This window comes from Pyrus communis, chromosome 10 (assembly GCF_963583255.1).
Source record: "Pyrus communis chromosome 10, drPyrComm1.1, whole genome shotgun sequence".
Classification (NCBI taxonomy): Eukaryota; Viridiplantae; Streptophyta; class Magnoliopsida; order Rosales; family Rosaceae; genus Pyrus; species Pyrus communis.
Window position 1 is genome coordinate 2,673,210 of NC_084812.1, and position 24,614 is coordinate 2,697,823.

At 37.7% G+C, this 24,614-nt stretch overlaps 5 protein-coding genes across 5 annotated transcripts; all 5 read left to right on the plus strand.

Moving 5' to 3' along the window:
• The first annotated feature begins 1,513 nt into the window (after window positions 1–1,513).
• On the plus strand, window positions 1,514–4,843 carry LOC137748244 (uncharacterized). Its single transcript, XM_068488363.1, has 7 exons — window positions 1,514–1,778; window positions 2,618–2,728; window positions 2,866–2,964; window positions 3,062–3,172; window positions 3,261–3,564; window positions 3,720–3,859; window positions 3,955–4,843. The coding sequence occupies exons 1-7, from the start codon at window positions 1,641–1,643 to the stop codon at window positions 4,489–4,491; spliced, it is 1,440 nt and encodes a 479-aa protein (XP_068344464.1). The 5' UTR covers window positions 1,514–1,640; the 3' UTR covers window positions 4,492–4,843.
• A 420-nt stretch (window positions 4,844–5,263) lies between these two features.
• On the plus strand, window positions 5,264–9,022 carry LOC137747160 (uncharacterized). Its single transcript, XM_068487191.1, has 3 exons — window positions 5,264–7,418; window positions 7,713–7,842; window positions 8,724–9,022. The coding sequence occupies exons 1-3, from the start codon at window positions 5,361–5,363 to the stop codon at window positions 8,759–8,761; spliced, it is 2,226 nt and encodes a 741-aa protein (XP_068343292.1). The 5' UTR covers window positions 5,264–5,360; the 3' UTR covers window positions 8,762–9,022.
• A 1,746-nt stretch (window positions 9,023–10,768) lies between these two features.
• Window positions 10,769–13,469, plus strand: LOC137748466 (uncharacterized). Its single transcript, XM_068488619.1, has 5 exons — window positions 10,769–11,245; window positions 11,355–11,392; window positions 12,040–12,316; window positions 12,401–12,687; window positions 12,879–13,469. The coding sequence occupies exons 1-5, from the start codon at window positions 10,892–10,894 to the stop codon at window positions 13,318–13,320; spliced, it is 1,398 nt and encodes a 465-aa protein (XP_068344720.1). The 5' UTR covers window positions 10,769–10,891; the 3' UTR covers window positions 13,321–13,469.
• A 1,413-nt stretch (window positions 13,470–14,882) lies between these two features.
• On the plus strand, window positions 14,883–17,198 carry LOC137748983 (polyol transporter 5-like). The gene is made up of 2 exons (XM_068489166.1): window positions 14,883–15,160; window positions 15,470–17,198. The coding sequence occupies exons 1-2, from the start codon at window positions 15,043–15,045 to the stop codon at window positions 16,858–16,860; spliced, it is 1,509 nt and encodes a 502-aa protein (XP_068345267.1). The 5' UTR covers window positions 14,883–15,042; the 3' UTR covers window positions 16,861–17,198.
• Window positions 17,199–23,207: 6,009 nt separating this feature from the next.
• On the plus strand, window positions 23,208–24,198 carry LOC137746421 (transcription repressor OFP8-like). Its single transcript, XM_068486441.1, has one exon. It carries the CDS (start codon window positions 23,249–23,251, stop codon window positions 24,128–24,130), a length of 882 nt encoding a protein of 293 aa, XP_068342542.1. The 5' UTR covers window positions 23,208–23,248; the 3' UTR covers window positions 24,131–24,198.
• Window positions 24,199–24,614: the final 416 nt, after the last annotated feature.

Genomic DNA, 24,614 nt, shown 5'->3' on the forward strand with positions numbered 1-24,614 from the left:
TAATCTTTTGTGGGCCCGATCAAATTCAGAAAATTAGAAAATTATATTGCCTTCTCTCTTCCTTCTTCGTACTTCGATTCGATACGTACGTAGAATTCATTCAAAATGCATAAAAATTAGGGCTCGTTTAGAAGTATTTTAAAAATAATTAAAATACTTTGTAGAGAAAATGTTTTGGGATTCCAAGAGCATTTGAAGTGTTTTTTCAGAATTCAGTTGCGTTTTTACTAAAGATTGACTCTAAAAACATTTTCACCAAAAGCGCACAACTGATGAGGGTATTTGTCCGCCTATGTAGGCTTCATAACTACCACCATCATCTTTGTCCTCCCCATCACGTGCCTATAGCCCATATCTGAATTATTTTGTGTTTTCAATCATTTTAAAAACATTTCCAAACGATTCTTAAGTATACATATTAAACTGTGATTGACAATAAAGTATAAAGAAGGTCTTTAGTTGGTATTTTTATTTTCTCATTCTTACGTATTCTTGATTATACCGTCCTTTGATTTAATAAAATAAAAAGAAAACGAAAATTGAAAAGGAACCAAATCAAATGACGAAAACAATACAAAAGCGTATAGAAGATAAAAATATATATACGAAATACGGATATTATTTTAAAGTATAAAACACCCTTCGGAAGGAGCCGTGTACTTTCCGCAAAAGTAAAAGAAGTGATCGACTCGACAGCTTGTGCTGAGCTCACATGTTCTCAAGAATAATATTTACCATTATTGTGTGTTTTTTATTTTTTGGCAAAACAGTATTGTCTTATTTTATTGTTCAATGATTATGATAATGGAATTAATAATCATGGATTAATTACTCTAATTAACCAATTAAGAAAACATTTTGCCAAAAAAAAAAAAAACCAATTAAGAAAATAAATCATGTTCACCCATTTTCTTTGCTAAAAATTTAAGTGCAGTAATATGGATGAGCCACATATTAAAGTATGTCCCATTTACGCTCATCTTCCGAACATATGTTTTGACATGAATCACATAAGGGTAAATTGTTACCTTAGAAATATTTGATAAAATTCCTACCTTCTCTAGCAATACCTAAACCTCAAATGCTCATGAATCTTTTCAAATGCTTGTTTGAGATTTATCATCTTGGTTTAAAAAGAATTTAAGAAATATATTTTTGTCTTTAATTGATGTAATTAATGAATTAAATTTTAAAATTTTTAAAAATTTATTCAAAGATAATCATAATATAAAATACACCGCCAGACAAACTGAAAAAAGACTAAAATTATAATTTGGCTGATACAAAATATTCTTTTCTTCCCACAAATTACACAATTGAAGTGAAACTTCGTCCAAATTACAAAGCATAAATTAAAGTTTTAGCCAATAAAATTGATTTCTTTTAGAATTTGAGGATTTAAAAAAAAAAAAGGAGGATCGAGGAATAAATTAAAAATCAAGCTTTAGAATTTGAGAATTTAAAAGTACTAGAAGTGTAAAAAGCCAAAAATAAATAAACGCGCATACTTGGAGGCTTCCCTCTAAAATCTCTCCCCCCTGCTTTCTCTCAGTACATTTTCAACCTGCTTTCTTTTGTCCGTGAGAGGAGAGAGAGCTAGCAAGAACCCCACGAGTCCACAGGAGGGAGAAGAGGGAAGGATGCATAGGCGCCCAGATCAACGGTCGAGATCCGCCAAGCCCACTACCATCCACGGCTGCGCTCAGTCCGGCGACCTTATTGGGTTTCAGAAGCTGCTTCGGGAAAACCCATCTCTTCTCAACGAGAAAAATGCCGTTGTAAGATCTCATCTTGTAAATTCACGAAATTGGGTTGTCAAGAATACGATTTCGTGTCGAAAGCTGGCGTCTTTGCAATCCTGGGTGCATTTTGTTTGATGGGTTTTGTGCCATTTTTATCATTAGGAATGTTTACCATTTGGGTTTTGAAAATTTTGTGAATTTCAAGTGTTTGATCATGTTTCTCAATCACCCTAATGTAAGATTAGTGTTCTTCAATCTTACTATACTAGATTTTCTTGATTTTGTAATTGTATGTGGATGTCGGTGCAATTTGTTGGGAAAAAATTGGGACTTCCATTGCATAAGGGAAGGGAATCGTTGACCTTTTTCTTGGCAAATGTATTTTGGTAGCCTTTAAATTGCAATGTAGTTGTGGATTAAGTACCTTTTGATGTTTTTGGTGGATTGAAGAGGAAGCAATTGTGCTGGATCTAAATGTTCACTGTTCAATGATGACGGATACGAGAGTTTCTTTTTAGGGTTGTCATTACTGATAGATGATCATGCTACTAATTTAAGCTAATTGAGTTTCATTTCTGGAATGTATGCGTGGCCAAATTGAAGATCCAATCCTGTACTGTATGTAGTTTTTGACGGCATATACTTTTCTTTGGCCGGGTCATAAGCCTTAGTTTTTCCAACTAGAGAAAGGGTAGTTCAAAAAAGGAATATGTCATTAGAAGGTCTTCTTTGAAGTTCCGGTTAGTAAACCAGCAGGGCATTTCTTTTATCATTTTGGTGATAATTATGTAGGAGAGTGTCATTATCATTGAATGTGAACATTCAAGTAAGGTTATCTCATCCTCTAATTAATATTTGTGTTTCCCCAAATGCAGATGGCACAAACTCCTCTTCATGTTTCTGCTGGTTACAACAGGGGTGAGATAGTTAAATTTCTTCTTGATTGGCGAGGGCCGGGTGAAGTTGAGTTGGAAGCCAAGAACATGGTACGTAAAATGTTTATTTTCAGATCTGAATTTGGCATTACATTTTCGAAACTCAATTTTGGAACTGAATTTGTTGTCTATTTGCTTAATAGATTTCTTATTTGATTTGCGTGGCAATAACATGTTGAGCTTTGCAGTACGGAGAAACACCATTGCACATGGCAGCAAAGAATGGATGCAGTGATGCTGCACGGTTGCTTCTTGTCCATGGTGCTTTTATCGAAGCCAAAGCAAATGTAATTCGTTTCTCCCGAGTCAGTTTCTGTTGAGTTTTAGATTTCTGACCATTGTCAGTGTGTACTCATGTTTAAAAAGTCTCTCCTTTCCATGCAGAACGGAATGACCCCATTACACCTTGCTGTGTGGTACTCACTTACCGCTGATGAGTTCTCAACTGTCAAAACATTACTAGAGTACAATGCTGATTGCAGTGCTAAGGACGATGTATTCCTCATTTCATTTACTTGCAACATTCTATTTACTCAAGCGTAACACCAAAGTATATGCTAATGCTATTGCCTTTGAATTGTAGGAGGGCATGACTCCTATACATCATGTATCAAAAGGCCGTGCAAATGGAAAGCTGCGGGAACTATTACAGTGGCACTATGAAGAGCAGAGGAGAAAAAAGGCAATTGAAGCATGCAGTGAAACTAAAGCTAAGATGGATGAACTTGAAAGTGAGTTATCAAATATTGTTGGTTTGCATGAGCTCAAGGTACAACTACGGAAATGGGCAAAGGGTATGCTTTTGGATGAGAGGCGTAAAGCTCTTGGGCTGAAAGTTGGTGTAAGGAGACCGCCTCATATGGCCTTTCTTGGAAATCCCGGAACCGGTAAGTGATGTTTAGACCATGAAACCTATTTCTTTAAAGACATCATAATACACCACTAACATTTTCATAAGTGTAAAATGAAACAAAGGAATATGCTTTGTTGGGTTACATCTTTTTATTATCATTATGATGTATATGGTTATTGCTATCAACAGGTAAGACCATGGTAGCTCGAATTCTTGGAAGATTACTCCATATGGTGGGAATTCTACCTACTGATAAAGTAACAGAAGTACAGAGGACTGATCTGGTTGGGGAATTTGTTGGTCATACTGGACCCAAAACCAGGAGGAAGGTAAGACAATGATCTTTTTAAACTATTTCTGTTCTACTTTCACACTCAGGACATGAGTACTCAACTGTGACACCCTAATTGTAATGTTCTGACAGATTAAAGACGCAGAGGGAGGAATTCTTTTTGTAGATGAAGCTTATCGACTAATACCTATGCAGAAGGCAGACGATAAAGACTATGGCTTGGAAGCATTGGAAGAGATCATGTCTGTCATGGATAGTGGAAAAATTGTAGTCATATTTGCAGGATACAGCGAACCAATGAAACGTGTGATAGCTTCAAATGAAGGTTTCTGTCGACGCGTGACCAAGTTTTTCAATTTTAGCGACTTCACTTCAGAAGACCTAGCAAAGATTCTCCATATCAAGATGCATAATCAGACAGAGGAGAGCTTGTTGTATGGATTCCAGTTACACTCTTCATGCAGTATAGAAACTGTTGCAGATCTGATCGGAACAGAGACCACAGAAAAGCAGTGTAAGGAGATGAACGGAGGTTTGGTGGATACTATGTTAGTGAATGCTAGAGAGAGTTTGGACCTTAGGCTCGATTTTGATTGTATAGACACGGAAGAACTTGGAACAATCACCCTAGAGGATTTACAAGCTGGCCTTCGGATTTTGTCACAATGAGGCAGGTTTGGAGTAAATTTAAAAATAAATCAAGAAGACGGTCGTGAGATCATAAGCATGTAGAGAAAGCTTTGCAGGTATAGCTCAGATTGATTTGAAATGTTCGTTTCTCCAGCTCTCGTTCGATCTCTAGATGTGGTCACGATGATCCGTGACAGTTTACTGCTGGAGATGTAGAGGTTTTCAGAAATTATTTTGTTCATTGTGATTTGATTACTTGTTGGCAGGTATTGGTGTAATTTACAGTTTTTTCTATGTTAGTAGAAATCCATTGTTAAAGAACTTTCAAATTTTAGTTGCTTGTCTAAAGTTTTGTTCTAATGAGTAAAAAGAATTGTCTTTCATTGAGACTTCCTTTGCCTCCACTTCTACTCCGTAGCTATCACACCTGATGTGATCGTCATGAGTTCGCGTGAGATCAAAATACAACGGTGTCTTATGTTTTCGTGAAAATTACACACAATTGACGTGGTTGGTATTATTATAGAAGATTTAAAAAGAACTTTACCGGTAAGGGATCATTCATGGTTTTACTTGCAAATCAAAGCTTACTAATGCAAAATTAGAAAGAAAAAAAAAATAATGTACACATGCCAAATTATGATTCGTCTAATGAAATTTTCCACGTCATGTAACACATGGTTTGGTAAAACTACGTGCCGTTAGTGAAATTATTGATAGTTTTGAGGGGTATATATGCCATTTGGGCAGTAAAACTGTTGGGCCTAAAAGGGCCAAGACCCAACAGGAACGCATGAAGTTTGGTGCACGCTGTGTAGCTCGAGGCCCTATTCGTCTCCTCCACCAAACCAAACCCTCGCAAAATCCTGCAAACCCCTAATTCATCCCGTTAGCTGTTTCAGACGAAAATGGTGAAGGGCGAAGCCAAAGCGCCGCAGCCGGCAGAGTACACCGCCGCGCTGCTCCCGAAAGTAGAACCGAAAAAGAAGAGGTGGGAGAAGAGGAAAAAGAAGAACCCAATCGCAATCTCTGTCGATCCTGACGGAAACCCAATAGTCCCAGCGGCAGTCCCGGGCGGCGAGAAGAGTACACGTACAGTTCGGGTCAAGGTGGTATTGGAAAACCCAGCGGCAATCCCAACGCCGCAGCCGGCAGAGCACGCTGCCGTGCCGCTCCCAGAAGAAGCTCCGAAAAAGAAGAGGTGGGAGAAGAGGAAAAGGAAGAACCCAATCGCAGTGTCTTTTGATGCTGACGGAAACCCAATTGTCGATTCTGAAAAATCTCTTGAAATAATAGTCCCAGCGCCGCAGCCGGCAGAGCACGAAGCTGCGCTGCTCCCGGAAGCAGAGCCGAAAAAGAAGAGGTGGGAGAAGAAGAAAAAGAAGAACCCAATCGTAGTGTCTCTTGATGCTGACGGAAACCCAATTGTCGATTCCCAAAAATCTGTTGAAATAATAGTCCCAGCGCCGCAGCCGGCAGAGCACGAAGCTGCGCTGCTCCCGGAAGCAGAGCCGAAAAAGAAGAGGTGGGAGAAGAAGAAAAAGAAGAACCCAACCGTAGTGTCTCTTGATGCTGACGGAAACCCAATTGTCGATTCCCAAAAATCTGTTGAAATAATAGTCCCAGCGCGGCAGCCGGCCGAGCACGAAGCTGCGCTGCTCCCGGAAGCAGAGCCGAAAAAGAAGAGGTGGGAGAAGAAGAAAAAGAAGAACCCAATCGTAGTGTCTCTTAATGCTGACGGAAACCCAATTGTTGATTCCCAAAAATCTGTTGAAATAATAGTCCCAGCGCCACAGCCGGCAGAGCACGAAGCTGCGCTGCTTCCGGAAGCAGAGCCGAAAAAGAAGAGGTGGGAGAAGAAGAAAAAGAAGAACCCAATCGTAGCGTCTCTTGATGCTGACGGAAACCCAATTGTCGATTCCCAAAATTCTGTTGACATAAAGGAACAAGCTTTACAGCCAGAGCCAGAGCCTATAGGCCCAACTGCAGTCCCGCTTGAGGTGGGATTGGAAAACCCAGTCGTTGATTTGCCGAAATCGATTGACCAAACGGTCCCGAGCAATGAGAAGGCAATCACTGTCCCTGTTGAGGTAGGATTGGGGAATCTAGTTGTTAATGCTGCGAATATTGAAGCAATAGTCCCGAGCAAGAAGAGCAAGAGAAAGAAGAGCAAAACCACAGTCCCGGGATTGGAAAACCCAGTTGCTGATGCGCCAGAAGCAGAGCAGACGGGACTGATTCCGAAGCCTGAGTCGATAGTTCCAGTAACAGTCCCGGGCACAACCAGAGTCTCTGTCGAGGTGGGCTTGGAAAACCTAGTTGTTGATGCGCCAAAATCTGTTGAAGCAATAGTCTGTAGCACAACAGTTCCGAGCAAGAAGAGGAAGATAAAGAAGAGCAAAACCACAGTCCCTTTTGAGGTAGGATTGGAAAACCCAGTTGCTCATGCACCACAAACTATTGAGGTGGAACAGGCGGGACTGGTTCCGAATCCTGAGCCGATAGTTTCAATGACAGTCCCCAGTACAACCATAGTCCATGTCCAGGGCGGATTGGAAAACCCAGTTGATTTGCCAAAATGTATTGAAGTAGAGCATGCTGGAGTGCTTCCGAAGCCTGAGTCAGTAGTCCCATCAACAGTGCCGAGCAAGAAGAGGAAGAGAAAGAAGAGCACAGATAATGTCCCTGTTGAGGTGGGATTGGAAGACACAGTTGTTGATGCGCCAAAACCTATTGAAGTAGACCAGGTGGGACTGTTTCAGAATCTGGAGCCGATAGTCCCACTGACAGTCCCGAGCACAACCACAATCCCTGTCGCGGTGGGATTGCAAAACCCAGTTTTTGATGCGCCAAATTTTTTTAACGGAATAGTCTTCAGCCCACTATGTGGAAGCTCGAGAATATATGAGAAAAATAATGACACATCCACGTTCCCTATCGATGTGGAAGCTCGAGAATATGTTGAGGTGGGTTCAATTTGCATTTGTCATAGGTGAATCAATTCTGATTTTTATCTGTTAGTAAGTTGATAATAATTCCTAGTAGTTAGCATAGATTAGGAAAGAAGGATTGTCTGATGAATATTTGATGCAATTTTGTTGCTTAATCCTGGAAATATTGTGTATGCCTTGAATCAATTTTGGGTTTCCCTCAAGTGTTTGAAGAAGTTTTAGTTATTGCAGTCTTTGGGGAAATGGGTTAGTTCTCTAGTTTTATCAGGAGTCGACTTATAGTGATGATCTCGTGTGTGTTGCTTGCAGATATGTGTCCTGTGTCGGAAAAAAGGGCATAGCATCCCGACTTGCCCTGAGCTGAACAACCTCCACGTGCATAGTGGAGGCCCGAAACTTGAAATGAAAATGAGAGAGAAGTTACCACCGATGCCTTGGGGTAATGCCCTTCCTATGTTGCTATTACTTAGTTTTGTCTCTTTGGTTTATGTGTGCAAAAGATCACTGTATGTTGCTTAGTTACATTTTTGGTACCTCGTCATAATATGTTTTTCCGATGATAAAATCGTGCATCTTTTATCAATTTCCCTTTTGTTCTATCTTTTATGCAACAGCATGGATTTGAAGTTTCGGGAGTTTGAAGGGGTTTATCGATATATGTTGATTTGTTTTCCTGCTGCTTTTTGTGAAGCCAATAATTTGAGTTACCATTTAGGGAGATCTAACCTACAATGTAGGAAACAAGTAGACCATTAGGCAATAGTTAAAAGACGCTCAAATTATAAGACAAGTTTTAAAATTTTCGATTATAACCTCAGAGACGTTAGAATATAGCCTCTTTTCCCCTACATCTTCCATTTATTTTGACTTGCAGACTACATTGATGTCCTTGGCGTTTTGGCTTTACAATGTCTCCGACAATTATCATGACTTTCCCTGTAAAATTGGAAGTTTGGTTTATTGGTTTGATCATAGATTTGGTTCGAACTCCAGTGGGGTCGAGAATTTTAAGTTGGTGTGCAAACTTATTCCAACAGATACGGAAATAATTTGACCCCCGATACTCATTGTGTACAAATAAATCAAGTAGTGTTACTTTCACATATGAGGTTAGTCAGTGTAATTCAATCCCTGGTATTTTCCGTAACTCCCTTGAACTTCCTAAGCTGTTTCTAGTATGCTGTGTTGGTAGGTGCTTTTCGAGTCTGATTCCGTGGTTGGGGAAATGCAAGGATGCAGTGATAGACTGATAGTTTGTGAGGGTGTTTATCTTGGTTAATACCATGCAGGTTACTAAGTTTATAGCTTTCTTGTTTTCAGGTAGACGGAAGAGGAAGAAAAGCAGTAGTGGTAAATAAGTCAGTCCATTGTGAAAGCGGGTTCGACTTCTCGATCGCAAGAAGAAAAGGAGTTTCATGAAGATTTTGTGCGATGAAATTCATGGGATTTCTTCTTGTTCCCTTTTGTTTTTACTTTTCCATCTACGCCCGGCTCCAACGTATCTTTGCTTGTCCGGTGAAATTTTTTCGTGATGGACTCGAAATGTAGGCAAAGAAACGACCGAAAACTGTCGATTTTCCGTGATTCTGAAATTGTTAAGCACTGAAGTTCCATTTCAATTTCTGTGGCCTTGTACTTGGTGTGTGAAATTATGTTGTTAGTCTCTTCCAAGAACAAGGAAGAGTATGGCTTTAATCCCAATGTTTTCTGTTTGGATAATTTTATTTGAACCATGTAACTTATTTCCACACGTATTTTTTACACCCATATTATTTTTAAAGAAACTGTTAATATTCCTTTAAATCCAAATTTATTACCTAAACCACCCTTACAAGCCTAGTTTAATATGTTTACATTTATCTTTAACCCAATAGATTAAAAGAACAAAACCAGAAAATATGTTAGATTTCGTGTCAAGAGTGAATAATTTCATTAAAATAGAGACAAAACTTCAAAATAAAAAATTGATTATGTTAGCTACAAACTTTGAATAATGCTTTGTCCATCACTCTGGAATGGTCAATATGATTCTTGAGTACACATCAAGAACTTTGTGCAATCATAAGATTAAGAGGGTTTTCAATCTTGCGTCATGTGTTGCGGCTCTCCGCTGAAAAAAGTGCTCTTGCAGATAAACTAACACTGATTGGACCGGTCAAATGTATCACGAGTTTGTCCAAAGCTCCTATGAATACGAGATTGGAAAGAGAGGTATTGGTTTAAGTCAATTCTTAACTGCATTGAATTTGTTATCGTTTCACCACAAAAAGAAAAAAAAAAAAGTGTTATGGGTAATGAGGGTAGAGTTCGTAACAACTAGGCTGTTGAGATCGAACTAAAGTTATCTGCATGTTGCTGGTAGCCAGCTTGCATCGAATGACATAAAAAAAGTCTCCCTTCGGTTCTTCCGATGTTCTTTTGGTCTTGATACATGGGCTACCACAACAATTCCAGGTTTGTTGGGTGTGTTGGTTGAGACGGTGCGGACAATACCCTTATCTATGAGAGCGTCTTAGGGTTTAGCTGTCATGAATACCCTTAGCGTTTTAGAGTTCTATACATCCACCCCTTCTCAAGGACCTTCTTTAGACAAAACTCTGTTTTTTCCTCTTTTTGGGTGGTAAATATTTTTCAGAACATAGAGTATGAATCAAACCCATGTGCCTAGGTGATAGGTGTGGGTTTATTGATAAATTTTAGTTTTATTGTTAATTTCATCATATACTTGATGGTAATTATGCAAAAGGGTAAAAAAGACAATTCATATTTAAAATTTAAATTAAGTGTAAAAAGAAGTTATATGGGTTCAAATATTTTCTTTCTGTTTTCTATCACTTGCCCATTTCTAATGTGATACAACCTGAAAAAGAAAAGAAAAATGAAAATATACATGAATAAAATCGGTTAATTATAAATTACTTTTTGGCATTTTTTAATAAACTTTATATTTTCTAAAAAATAAAGAGCAATTACAGATTAAAAATAAAAGAAATTCACACGAGTTAAATCAATTTTAATACGAAAAATTTATGGATGCCTGCACATATACTATTTAAAATACACGATCAACACCGTCAACAACGTTGAATTCAATTTTATCCTTCATGTGTAAACTTTTTCCTGAAAAAACTATTGATCGTGTTGTTTTATGTGGTATATATATATATATATATATATATATATATATATATATATATATATATATATATAAATATAATTTATATTTCATGTGTCATGGTCTGAGATAATATTATTTCAACGAAAAAAATATTATATTTTTTGTCATATAATTTCCAATTTTCCAAAATGAAAATCCAAAAAAGAACAACCCATTTCCAAGATTTTATTAAGAAAAAAATCCCGCGAGGTTCAACCACCTTCCTTTTTGGCCAATAGATATTCACTCCATCGACCAACTCCATTTCCTCTTTGTTTTGTTTATCTGGACGCCCCCCAACTCTCTCTCTCTCTCTCTGGAGAAAGCAAGCATGGTCTCAGCCTCTCTCTCCATTCTCTCCTCCTCCTCCTTGTTTCCCTCCAACTCCGCCACTCACTGCGATGCTTCCTCCACCTCCACCAGCTTCAAAGCCAGGCCCTTCGAATCCTCCAAACGGACCCTCAGATTCTCCAGACCCTCAAAGCTCCTTCCTTTCAAGGTCTTCGGCTCTTCCTCCCTCAGCCCAATTGAGGACGGCTCCGCCGACCAGTTTTTGCAGAACAATTCGCTTGCGGATTTCATGCGGTTCAAAAGGGGTCCCGATGGCGGAACGGGGGAGCTGCAGACGGCGGTTGTCAGCTACAAAAAGCGGTTCCCTTGGTCGCTTTTGAGGCCGTTTCTTCAGGTATTGGGTGTAAAGTTGGATTCTTTGATTTGAGTTCTTTTGTTCTGTTTGTGGGGGTTTGTTTCTAATATTTTTTTTTTTTTGGGTTGTTCTTGTTTTGGTGTTGTAGGTTGATTTGGTTTCGACAATTCACATCGCGGATAAAGAGTATGTATCTTCAAGCAATCATTGTTATTTTTGCGCAATTGCTTCTTCTTTTGTCGTAGTTTTGCAGTTAGCTACTTATGATTGGAATTGTTTAATTGTTAGTGAAATATATGAACTCGGAAGCTAAAGCCTTATTAGTTCTAAATTATCGATTGAGTGGAAAAGTTGTTGCTCAAACATCGTGCGTGAGTTGAGCTAAATAAATGCAATGCTAGTGGTTTGAGAGATGAAGCTTTAAAGGGTAGCTTTCATATAAGTTTAAAGTGTTTTCAAGAAAAAGAATGAAGTTTTGAAGTTTAGCTTTCGTATAAGTTTTACACATAACTTTGCTGGGCTGTGATTTCAAGGAAAAAAATGTACATTCGACGCTAGAATGCAATGAAATGCATGCCAAGATTGTTAGAGACTTGGTGCTAGGAAAGTGCCTTGATCAATTTTACGTCATTTTTTGAAACTTAACTTAAATGATATGCAGAATATTTCGTTTTGGGCTCGATTTTAGATTCCCCTTGGTAATTGTTATTAACTTTCGGCAGTGGTTGATATTTTTTTTTCGGTAACAGAAGTTGATGTTTACTTAATCTGTATGAGTATAGATTGGTTGTCCCAGCCATTACAATGTTAATGATCTTAAATACAATTTCCAGGTACTTTGAGACCCTCCAAAAGGAACTTGAGTCCTATGATTGTGTCCTTTATGAGATGGTGACTAGCCGGGAAAGTTTAGAGAACAGAAGATTCCTTGCTGCCACGAAAAGACTAAAAGTCAAAAGCTCACGCTCAAGAGGATTTAACATCCTCGGATGCATTCAGCGACAGATGGCTCGGGTTCTGACTCTTGATTTCCAATTAGACTGTCTTGATTATGAGTCTGAGAATTGGTACCATGCAGACCTCGACTTCGAGACTTTCAAATTGCTTCAGGTATGTATCTTCTCTCTCCTTTTTGGAGGGTGTAAAATGCTTGAGGATCATTGGTGCATCTATTGCCTTTTTCATTTCTTTCAGGAAGAAAAGGGCGAAAGCTTCTTCACATTTGCAAGAGATATGACTGTTAGATCCACGAAAGCTATGATTCAAACTGTTTCAATTCCAGAAGGCCTTGGTCCCTGGAGATCTAAGCTTTTGTGGGCCGCACGTGTGCTTCCGATGCCACTTGTTGGCCTTCTCATTATCGGAGGTGTCTGTGCAGACACGGGCAGTCAGGAATCGGAATTTCCAGAACTAGAAGCCTTGTCTAGGCTTGATTTAGGTGCTGCGATGAAGGTCTTCTTGGCCAAGAGATTAACATCTGAGTAAGTATTTGTCAAGAGTTTCGCTTTCCGTCACTTCTTCTTGATGAACGAATTTTCATAACTGATCAAACGAATTATCAATTGGGTTTTTAGTCTCAAAAGGGAATTGTGAATTGGTGCAAAAATTTGAATAGGAAAGTTGTTAGTGTGCAGGAAACTCAAAACTAACACACATGTATTACTTGGTTAAGATTCACGCAGGCTACAGCCGATGTAGAAGAGAGCTCTGTGATCATTGGTGAGAGAAACAGAGCTGCCATAGATGCTCTTCAAAAAGCAATCGACAGCGGGAACAACAAGATTGCAATACTATATGGAGGGGGTCACATGCCAGACCTGGGGAGACGATTGCAGGAGTTGGAGCTGATCCCTACTCAGGCACAATGGATTTCCGCATGGTCCATAAGGAAGCAGGATCTGAAGAGCAGTTCCCTTCCATTTCTGAAGACGATGGCGGAAGTATCAGGTTGGCCTTTGAACCGCTACCAGACTTTGGCATTGCTCATATTTTCCACGGTCCTCGCGTTGGATCTATGGTTTTGGGAGCTCTTTTTCGGCACCGCTGTGAACTGGACGTATCAACTTGCTTCACAAGTCGCTGAATATATTGACAATGCTGGGATGAATTTGTAGAAATAGTCTCCGAATCCCATTGCTCTGATTCTTTATATGTAAATACAGTAAAAATCTCTGATTGGATAATAAAAATTTACAAACCAAAACTATTTCTGAAAAGTAAATGCAAGGATCTAACTTATAATTCATAGCCAAAGCTCAGATGGAAGCTGATGATCTACTTCAAACGACGACGAGGTTCTCTTCTTTCTTGGAGCTGCCTCAGTACCTGCAATTCACAACCACCACAGAGAAAACCCGAAACACGTGAAGTGGTTTAGCGGCAAAACACATCATGTGTGGAGTGTGCTTCTTTGTATAAGTAATTTTATTTTTTGATGAAAAGTCAAGTAAGTAAAAGCACTTATACAGTTATACTGAAACACTCTCAATAGCTTTATCAAAAAGCAAAACGAACCCTTCAAACTTAATCGATAATGATCTTTCTCGAAGATTGCTCTCTTTCTTGGTGTTTCCGTATTTTTGTTCATCACGCTCAACAGGTGGTAATGCTCGTCATTTTATTTTTCAGTATTTAATGAGTTTAAATTTTAATATTTGTATCTATTCAATACATATATCTTAAAAATTAAAATCACCTCACTGTAATAAATAAGGTATGTTTAGAGACTGGAGCTTCAACAAAAAGAGTGTTAAAGAGTGGTGAGCTTCGATAAAACCGATATCGCGTTTCAATAAAAAAAACATCAAAAGAAATACGAAGTTGTTAAGAAAGAAGTCGAATGACTGAATGGGTTATGACTCAACCCAAAAGAAAATTGAATGACAGAGAGATGACCCAAAAATTTGTCACTCTGACTCAAGGAGGTACCTTAATCACCACTTTATCATAGCTTATTGACTAACAAAATAGCCAAATAAAGACTTAATATCTTTTTGATTTCGAATTCAATGAAAGTATTATCTTTTCGATAAATGACTCGTTTGAAACTATTTTTAAAATGATTGAAAGAATTTTTAGAAAAAATGTTTCTGAATTTCAAAAACACTTAAGTACGTTAATGATTTTCGAGGATTCACTTATATTTTTAATGAAAATTGGTTCTAAATGTATTTTCACAAAAAATACTTTCAATTATTTTAAAAACACCTACAAACGAGCCTATAAAAATTAAAATAGAAAAGAAAAAAAAAAGAATAATACAGATTGAAGTCAACAAGTCTGTGTAGAAGTAAGACTTTGACTAAAAGGCAAAAGTAAGAGTAAATCCTTATTAATTAATAAAACACTTACTGTCAACTAAAATCTTACAAAATTACCAGTTTAATTTTCTAATTAAAACAGAACATGAATAATAAATATGAGGCAGAAATGTAATTTCACACAGTCAAATTTTGCTTTTTTTTTTTTAAATCTCTATATGTAATCCTAACATATCTCTAATTAAAAAAAATTAAAAATTAAAAAAAATAAAAACACTTTCCACTCCTACATCCTCTATCACTCTTTTCCTCTCTTCTTTTATTTCAAAAACAAAAATAAAAATTTTCTCACACAGTTTATGTGAATTAATAGAGAAAATGCCACTACTGCTTCGGTTGCCGAACGTGTTGTTCGTTCCCAAGTTATGCCGAGTTTTCTCACTCCTCCTTCATGCAATTTTGCTCCCTTCTGCAACCTAACAAAACCTATCCACTCTCAGTCCCTCCCTCTCCAAACCAACAGAAACTGAGATCTTTACATAAAATATCCTCAGAAGAAGGAGAAGGAGTTGGGAAATGGATGTGATTAGGGATCCAGGGGAGGGGCAAATCGATCAAAGAAAATCCGGGATGAACAAGTACATAATTGTCTGCGCTCTCTTGGCCTCCGCAAATTCCATTCTTTTGGGTTATGGTAAGTTCTTTGTGGGTTTTTTCTACCATTTATGTCTTGTGAGATTTAGAATCGATATGTCTACTGTCAATCATTATGTGAGAAATCTTCAGGCAACTTTGTCAAATAAACATGTGCCCTCCAACTGATGTTTTCTTGATCTTAACGGAGATTTTTCTACAGAATGACCAAAATAATTGACGGAACTATTTTAGATAAAAAGCCAATAAAGCATCGGAGAGAAAGAAGTATGGAATGACTGTTTTGGAGCGTTGATAACAGTTTCATTTCCTTCAATTTTACCGAAGAAATTGTGTAAAATTTGTGCAGATATCGGAGTGATGAGTGGTGCGGTGCTCTACATCAAAGAGAATCTCAAGATCACATCAACCCAAGTGGAAATTTTGGTAGGAACCCTAAACGTGTTCTCTTTGGTAGGATCACTAGCTTCCGGCAAGACTTCAGATTATATAGGCCGGCGTTACACTATAGTCCTAGCCGCTTGCACATTCCTAATAGGTGCACTCCTCATGGGCCTAGCGCCGTCCTACCTATCTCTAACGGTCGAACGTGTCGTGGCCGGCATTGGTGTCGGCTACGCCCTCATGATAGCTCCCGTCTACACGGTTGAGCTATCCCCCGCCATGAGCCGGGGATTCATCACCTCTCTTCCGGAAGTCTTCATCACATTCGGGTTATTACTAGGTTATATTTGTAACTACGCCTTGTCCGGCCTACCGCCGCACATAAACTGGAGGCTGATGCTCGGGTTGGTGGCGGTGCCGGCAATCGGAATTGGGTTGGGAGTTATAGCAATACCTGAGTCCCCTCGTTGGCTTGTGATGAAGGGGAAATTAAGGGAAGCAAAAGAGGTCTTACTGAAAACATCATGTTCTGAAGAGGAAGCTCAACTGAGGCTTGAGGAGATGAGTAAGGCTGCTTTGGATTTACCTATAGGCCCATTAACGGCCCAGGAAGATTCTTCAGCTGGTGAGCCTAGACGAGGGGCTTGGAAGGAACTCTTGTTGCGTCCTTCTAAGCCCATTCGTTGGATGCTCGTTGCTGCCATAGGGATCAACTTTTTCATGCAAGCTTCCGGCAACGATGCCGTCGTGTACTACTGCCCGGAAGTATTTAGGGCAGCTGGAATTCACAGCAAGAAACAGCTCTTTGGCATTAATGTCATAATGGGCCTTGCCAAAACATCCTTTGTTTTCATCTCGGCGAGTTATTTGGACCGGTTTGGGAGGCGGCCCCTTTTGTTATTGGGCTCGGTCGGGATGGTGGTCTCGTTAGCTAGGCTGGGCCTCGAATCAAAATTTCTGGAGCATTCGAGTAGTAAGCCCACATGGGCCATTGCCTTGTGTATCGTGGCTGTTTGCGCAAATGTTTCGTTCTTTTCGATTGGGCTTGGGCCCATAACTTGGGTCTACTCATCGGAGATCTTTCCTATGAGGTTACGGGCCCAGGGTTCAAGTCTAGTCATATCGGTGAACCGGTTGGTAAGCAGGGTGGTGTCGATGACATTTCTAACCATCTCTAACAAGATAACATTTGGGGGAATGTTTTTTGTGTTGGCCGGAATAATGGCGGTTGCAACGGTGTTCTTTTACTTCTTTCTGCCGGAGATAAAAGGCAAGACCTTAGAAGAAATGGGGACGATTTTTGAAGACAAAGACACAACAAATGTGAATAGGGTGACGGAAATGAGAGAGATGTAGTGATTGTGCTGCCCTAAACGCCTTGTATTTTTTGTTCTACTATGAATTAAAAACATGTAATATGTTAATCTACACTGTTGAGATTATATATTCAAAAGATATCAAGGTGAAAAAGCTACAATTAGAAGTTGCTTGTAATTAATTAAGGATGAATGGTGGTGAACAAATCCGTAACAATAGTGACCAAGGGGAAGGTTGATATACTTGTATTCTTCAATAAAAATGAAAATTCTGTTTCATTCCTAACGTTGGCGAATCACACGATGACAGCCAGAAGAATGCTGAAATGGTCTTTGTAAGTTTTTTCAACAAAATGGATTGTCGTAGCTTTGCTACCAGCTATTCTTCTTTTTTTTTTTTTGAAAGAAAAGAATAATAAACAATTCGTACATGTTGGCCCCCAATTGGTGGTCAATGGAGATTGTTAATTAAGTACATCAGATTAGATTATTACAGACTAATATCCAACATCAACCCTAAATTGTACTATACCTATATGGAATATAAAACAACTGTAAAACTGTACAACCAGTCTGTTCACAAGTAAAAAAAATAGAAGAAAAGAATAGAGAACTTAGACAAAGACAAGAGGATGACAAACAACTAGGAGAAAAATGGTGGTTGTTCACGGGTGGATGGAAAACCTGTGCCCGAAGAGTTTGCTCGCTGCAGTCAGTGAAGATCTTTCTGCCCATGTTCACCGTCAAGCCAACACCGTTGCTCATCGTTTATCTAGGTTCAGTCTAAATATTGACAGTCATCTTGATTGGATTTACCAGCCTCCTAGTTTCATTATTGATCTCCTTGTGGAGGATGTAATGTAACATTTTTGTACAGTGACTCTTGGCTCCCAATGGCCTCTCTATCAATATACTACCATCGTTTCTATCAAAACACAAAAAAAAAAAAAAAAAAAAAAAAAAAAAAAAAACCTGTGCATCCACACGCATTCTAACTATACAAAATGAGTTCGATTGACTTGAGTTACTAAACATGGTAAAAATTCCAAGCAACTTTTCAACTTTGTTACTTTCCCATCGTTTAGTGCCTGTAATTGGGTTCAAATCTTTCTTTTCTCTGATTGATTTTGAAAGGCCTGTCCCCTTTTACCCATCAGTGCCCAACAATCCATATCTTGTATTGTTGTATGGGATGCTTTTGCCAAATTGCCAAAATTAATTGCGACTTCAAACAGTTATCATTGATGTGAAGAAAGGACTAGGTAAAAAAGAAAATCGCAAAACAAGAAGGGGAGATATACTTGTAGGCCTGCATGTTAAGACATTTAAATGCAAAAAAGGAAGAATCTATATAGAAGAAGAGACTTGACATACAAATGAAGACAAGAGAAGGTCCTAAATTAGCTAATATATGTTGGCAATTGTATTCGATCGCTTTTCAAAATGTATGAGAGCAAGGAAAACCATGTGCCACCACCTGGAAATATAGTTTTTCCAACGGATCTGTAGCGACCAACGAGGAGAAAAATAACCATAAGCAAAGCAAGATATCACACTAGAAGAGTCACTTTCAAGCCATAAGCTTTGCCAACCTTGCACATACGATAACTTCACAACAAGGATGACAACATGAAACTCCGCATAGAAAGAATATAATGCCCCAAGTTCAAGGAGAAACCACCAATAAATCTACCCGCAGAATTTCGGAAAACCTCACCACAATAGGAAGGACCTGGGTTAAAGCTGTTTTGGAGTATGAACTAATTAGAATTAGACACAGAGCAGTCCAAAATTAGATAGAGCTTGGCTTGTTATAAAAAGATTGCAACTAAACCCTAGAAATTGTTCATCTTGTTTTCATTATGAATTTAACTTAAAAGTTGTTCATCTTTTTTTTGAAGTTCGAATTAACCACAAGTAGACACGGATAAGTTGGAATTAGCCAAAGTGTTGCTTGTTTTCATAAATACTACACATAAACATTAAATTACAACTAAACCCTAAAGCTTGTTCATTTTGTTTTCAGTCCGAATTAACCATAATTAGATCCAAATCAGATACCAAAACTTGGCTTGTGTTTATAGAGACTTCAAATGGGCTTGAGATTGCAACTAAAACCTGAAGATTTTTCATCTTGTTTCAGTCCGAATTAACCTAAAGATTACTCATCTTGTTTCCAATTTGATCGAATTAACTCCAAAGACTGTTCATCTTTTTTTCGCGTCTGAATTAACTACAATTAGACACATGAGTTCAAATTAGCTATAGTTTACTAAACTCTAAAGATTTTCATCTTGTTTACAATTTCAATTAACAAGAATTAGCCATAGATCGGTTGAATTACCTAGAACTTGGCTTGTTAGATAAGATTACAACTTGCAAGGGGGTGATGAGAGTGTTATGAAAGCTTATTGGCTCATAGCTTGGTTCATTACCCTTGTCTTTTTTACCTCCAATCCTATTCCTTTATGGTATTCATGGAAATAGTAACCACCATTTTCACCCAAATTGCATTCTCAACACGTCAAACACTAACCCCTCTCGCAAGTCCAGATCGATTTTTTTTTTTTTTTTTTTTTTTTAAATTTTCAGAGCCTGGACCTTTTAGTCATAACAAGAGCATGAAAGCGAGTGTAAGTGAATGACGAAATCTATGTCGTGGCAATAAGTTTCTTCTTGTCAAAGAGCAAACTTTGACTTGAAAAATGAATCCCATCTGCAGAAGACTGTCTGTTAGCTCTTGGTTGCATGGGAGCATTGGTTGTAAAGGTTAAGAACCTGGGCTCCCCAATCTGTATTTAGCTGTTGGAAGCTTCTAAGGCCATGAGATGCTCATCTTCAAATATATATACGTGCGCGCGTGTGTGTGTTTGAAGAAAATATAAATATATATACGTATTATATGCCACTAGGGTTTTTTTTCGAGAACTTTAACGAAAAACTTCGGGTACTGTTTATTTTAACTAAAAATCACATTTTTATACTAAAAAGTCAATCCTGATACTATTCACTTTACCTTTTATTTTGTCCTTACTGTTAAAACTCAAAATTTTCAAGTTTTTTTCATTTGTTTTTTTTTTTTTTTTTTTTAATTTTAATTGTGAAAATTGAAACGTAAGTAGTACTCAGTAGTCAGTACATGAAACCTTTCAAGTTGTTCGGTGCAAGCCGAGAGTTTTAGGTTCTCTCAATTTGTCTTTTAACTGGTGGACAAATGGGAAGCAGACACGAACATATTGACAACAGATATAAAACCAAAAATTCAGATTGAAAACATCAAAAAAGCCTGTTGAATAATAATATTTCCCATGTACAACATGGAAAAGGTGACAATATAACCTTTGTCCTCCACTCTGAATCTCACTAACCCCTCTCTTTCATGAAAATATGCATGTAACCAGGGGTGGTGGGTGACAAACCTGCATGTTTGGGGAGGTTTTCCACTTTCCAAGGCATTCTTTTTTTATGCAACGTCTGCTTATCGAAACTTCCAATTTCAAGAGCTAAATTTGAACTCACAAGGAAGAATATAACTGATTCTGAAGAATATATTGTGCATAAGTTTTATGGTCTTTCGGAAAAGAAAAGAAATGTAGCTCATGTACATAGATTACGCAAGAAGAAAATCTGTTTTTTAGACTTCAAAATAATATTTTTATGATAACGGACTCGACAATTTTTCTAAAACGCCAATAACAATTTTAATCATCAATAAAAACTAAACTATTGGGTCACGAGCACATATAGTGTACATGGTAAGTGGTTGAATGGAGCCAGGCTGCGCTACAAATATGTTGGCTAATGACCCTCCCATTTCCATGCTTCATGCATCTGTGTGTTTAATTTAAGGTGCTTACCAACATAGAGACCCCACTTTATATTCAGAAACAAAAAAAGGACCAAATCCTTGTCTCTTTACAAACCTGTTTTCTACTTAAAGATAATATTATACCAATGAGAAGAAAGGTTCTCACAGAGAGGAAATTTTTCAGTGTGTATCCAACCACTTGTATTGGGCTACCGAACCGTATTTCCAATACACTGAAATTTCTTCTTACAAAGATAGAGTTAGGGCATCAGTCCATGTCTCATAGTCTTTACTGATTTTCTCTCGTACCCACTAATATATTTGAAAAGAGTGTTAAGATCAATCGTCTATATATGTATATTAAACACGACCTGACACATTGAAAAATTTCTCCTTACAAAGATAGAGTCAGAGCCTCAATCCAGGTCTCATAGTCATCACTGATTTTCTCTCATACCCACTAATATATTTCAAAATAGTTCTACGATCAATCGTCTATATATGTATATTAAATATGATTACTCATGGTTTACATATCTCTCAAACGTTTCTTTTGATTTTTTTTAAAGTCAAACATCTCTTTTTAATATTACAAGTGATATTCTACACATATTAATCTACACTAAAAAAATCAAAGAATTTAAACTCGAAATACATTAAGAATAAGTTGAAGTGGAAGTGGAATACTCTAACCATCAACACAATATATCACTTGCTAAGAATTTTTAGATTCTAGTTTCTTCTTTCTTTTAATTTAATATATACCTACATATAGGTATATATTACTGCAACGTCATAACAAGCCGCAGGATTGTTTGATTCCTATACAGGAACCAAGAAAGCAACATCCACAGTTTATAATAATTTCTGCATCTGCGGTGTATATTTGACAGCAATATTTTACCCTCTTCCTTGTCATTAATTAATTCTTGGAAGTGCATATAAAGGTTTCTACTTCCTTGTAACATAATCATCAATCTAACTTGAAATTGGATAATGTAAACGTAACAAGTCTTGGAAAAAAATAAAAACTATACTAGAATGTCATGAAGCCAAATGACATCGAAGAAAACGTCTACAAGATGGAAGAGCTTGCTCGGAGAAATTGATTTCAAATAACATAATAAATCCAAACAAGTGAAATCAAGATTATGCCATAATTATGAAACATATTCAATTATTTAGTCACACATGTGAAAAATGCCAAAAAGAACTGTGTACATGTGAGAAAATGCCAAAACGAACTGTGTCGATGCCATATTTTTATGAAAGGCTTAAGAGCTTTTAGTTCAAACTTAGATGACCTAAAGAGCGGCAGACAAGTAGCATTTCTAGTATGGTGATATTCTACATGTATAGGTGCATAATTTAATGTTCCTCACATCTTAAGCTAGAATTTTGAATTTTCTTACGATACATAGTTTGATTATATCCAAATCCTGCTTCACATACAAGGCTTAAAGCTAAAGTGAATAGGGTAGTGTGACACTTCCCTTACTTCGAATTCAAATCCTCTCGCGTAAACTTCATGGTTTAAAATTTTTTTTGACCAACGAAATATATAAGCTTATATTCTTTCAACATAGTTTAAACTACAATTATATATGCCCATAAATAGCCTCAAGATCACTAAAGTTTTTGGTCCATCCTCCCATGCACAAGACCTAATATAGTGCGTGGGCAATTACGCAATAACCATAGATAGAAGGCATTCCCCAGATCTGCAGTCGAATGGTTCATCATCTAGCTGCCCATGCATGCGTAACATAACTGTGTAATGATTTCATATTCATAAATTCATTCTCAAGGCAAGATTCCAAATTGGCTGAAACCCCAAAAAAAAAAATTGAAAAAAAAAATGCTAAAATACAAAAGATTAGTTGGGAGGTAAAGTTGGACCATATATCATCTTAGAAAAAGAAAAATAAGAACTATTTTTTTATACCAACGAGATTTTACTTTTACTTAATTTAAACTTTAAGGGAAAATTTGTAGTCAAATATACGTAATAGAGATTGCATCCGTTCTCACTAATGTGTTCACTTTCGCATCTAAGAAAAAAAAATTATGGCTACAAGTCAACAATATAATCAAATAATCAAAACCAGTATTTCTTGAAGTAATGCTATTCATACATTGTTTTTATACCACATTTTTTTTATATCACCTTAGGTGACATCTGATGTGGACAGCCACATCATTTGAAAAATTTGCAAAACCCAAGGAAATGAAGGAGTTGTATAACACAATTATCATTTAATTAACTAATTTTTCTTAATTATTAGTTTATTAAATAATGAACTAAATTTAAAAATCTGATTAATTTAAATGAGGTGGCTGTCTTTATTAAATATCACCTAAAATAATACAAAAATGTAATATAAAAATATAGTGTGAATAACATTACTCGTATTTCTTGTAGATGACAAAGGAGAAGACAAACCAGCAAAAAGTTTCCTCAAACAACTGTTAAAATATCATTTAAAACGCTCCCACTTTCGGTTTCTCATGCATTTATACCCGTCTCATCCAAACTCCTCCATCTCTCTCTCTCCTCTCTCTCTCTCTCTCTCTCTCTCTCTAGAAACTCAGTTCTTCTCCACAGCTGTCTGCAAGTGCAATGCAAAACCGATTCAAGCTCAAGCTCTCAAACATGTTCCGATCCTCATTCGGCTCCTGCAGGACCCGAAACTTATCGGACGTGATCGAAAAAGCCGTGTCCTTGCCTGAGAACCAGCAAGACTTGCATGTTGCCGAGCCGCCGCCTAAGCAGTTGCCTCCTCGACAGTTTCCTTCCATTTGCAGACCCAAATGCTCCGACTCAAATCAATCCATTATCTCTACCAAAGACGCCATGCTCCCAAGACGCAAGATTTTCGAAAAGTACTCTCCTTTTGTAGAACCCTTTAATCCCGACGGCCACACATGCCCTCCAGCCTCGCCAAACTCGCCGCCGTTAAACCCCTTCTACAACCTCCATGAGAAAAACTCGAAACAAAGAAAAACAAGAGTCAAGAAAAAGAAGAAGAAGACGAGGAATTCAAAGAAGAACAAAACCAACGATGATTTTTTCCCGTTTAGTTCTTCATCTTTCGATAGTAACAACTACAGAGGATGGTGGTCGAGCAGCGATGACGAGACTGACACACTGTTTTCTTCAAAGAGCCACTCTTCCGACTCCTCCGGGCCCCGCTTGCGCGGTCGCTCACGGCGAAACGGGAGCAGCGGCAGCCGGAGAAGAGCGAGTTCCGACGTGGGTCTGCTTCCGTTGCAAGGAAGAGTGAAGGACTGCTTTGCGGTGGTGAAGAAGTCGAGCGATCCGTACAACGACTTCAGGACATCAATGGTGGAGATGATCTTCGAGAAGCAGATATTTTCGGCGAAGGATCTCGAACAGCTTCTGCAGTGTTTTCTGTCTTTGAATTCCACACATCATCACGGAGTGATTACTGAGGTTTTTACCGAGATTTGGGAAGCTTTGTTTTCCAACGGGGGGTCTTAATGATAGAGTTTTCTGTAATCTGTGTTTTCTAGTGGATTTATTAATAGTTAGAATCAAACTTTGGGTAACTACATTGACGGGTTTAGTGGCACTTTTCTTCCGAACGCTGAAAGATATCTCAAGTTTGAATCTCACTATTCAGTCGATTCCTAAAGAGAACTACATTGATGGGTTATTATCTCTTTAGCCTCAGTTATGTGATCTCTATGTATTTTAATTCCTTTGTCTTTCTTAGTAAAAGTATATTTTGATTTTTTCTACGGATGATTTCTGAGTTTTCTTCTGTTCTTTTTATGATTTGACAGAAAAAAATAAAGCATAAACAATTGGTGTTTGAAAATATGAAGCAGAAAAAGAAAAGCTTGTGGAAGTTCATTGATGCTTTTTTGAAAAAAGATTGGTTGAGGAAAAAGGGTCTGAATGTTTCCATTACTTTTTTGAGTGTGGGATGTCAAGTTTTTCAACTTTTTCAACTTAGAACACT

Excerpts from the sequence above, each read along its gene's own strand:
- LOC137748466 (XM_068488619.1), top strand. The coding sequence starts at position 10,892 with ATGGTCTCAGCCTCTCTCTCCATTCTCTCCTCCTCCTCCTTGTTTCCC. Across the intron at positions 11,246-11,354 it reads TTTTGAGGCCGTTTCTTCAG|GTTGATTTGGTTTCGACAAT; the intron begins GTATTGGGTGTA and ends TTGGTGTTGTAG. Across the intron at positions 11,393-12,039 it reads ATTCACATCGCGGATAAAGA|GTACTTTGAGACCCTCCAAA; the intron begins GTATGTATCTTC and ends TACAATTTCCAG.
- LOC137746421 (XM_068486441.1), top strand. The coding sequence starts at position 23,249 with ATGCAAAACCGATTCAAGCTCAAGCTCTCAAACATGTTCCGATCCTCA.
- LOC137748244 (XM_068488363.1), top strand. The coding sequence starts at position 1,641 with ATGCATAGGCGCCCAGATCAACGGTCGAGATCCGCCAAGCCCACTACC. Across the intron at positions 1,779-2,617 it reads TCAACGAGAAAAATGCCGTT|ATGGCACAAACTCCTCTTCA; the intron begins GTAAGATCTCAT and ends CCCCAAATGCAG. Across the intron at positions 2,965-3,061 it reads TTATCGAAGCCAAAGCAAAT|AACGGAATGACCCCATTACA; the intron begins GTAATTCGTTTC and ends CTTTCCATGCAG.
- LOC137747160 (XM_068487191.1), top strand. The coding sequence starts at position 5,361 with ATGGTGAAGGGCGAAGCCAAAGCGCCGCAGCCGGCAGAGTACACCGCC. Across the intron at positions 7,419-7,712 it reads AAGCTCGAGAATATGTTGAG|ATATGTGTCCTGTGTCGGAA; the intron begins GTGGGTTCAATT and ends TGTTGCTTGCAG. Across the intron at positions 7,843-8,723 it reads GTTACCACCGATGCCTTGGG|GTAGACGGAAGAGGAAGAAA; the intron begins GTAATGCCCTTC and ends TCTTGTTTTCAG.
- LOC137748983 (XM_068489166.1), top strand. The coding sequence starts at position 15,043 with ATGGATGTGATTAGGGATCCAGGGGAGGGGCAAATCGATCAAAGAAAA. Across the intron at positions 15,161-15,469 it reads TTCCATTCTTTTGGGTTATG|ATATCGGAGTGATGAGTGGT; the intron begins GTAAGTTCTTTG and ends AAATTTGTGCAG.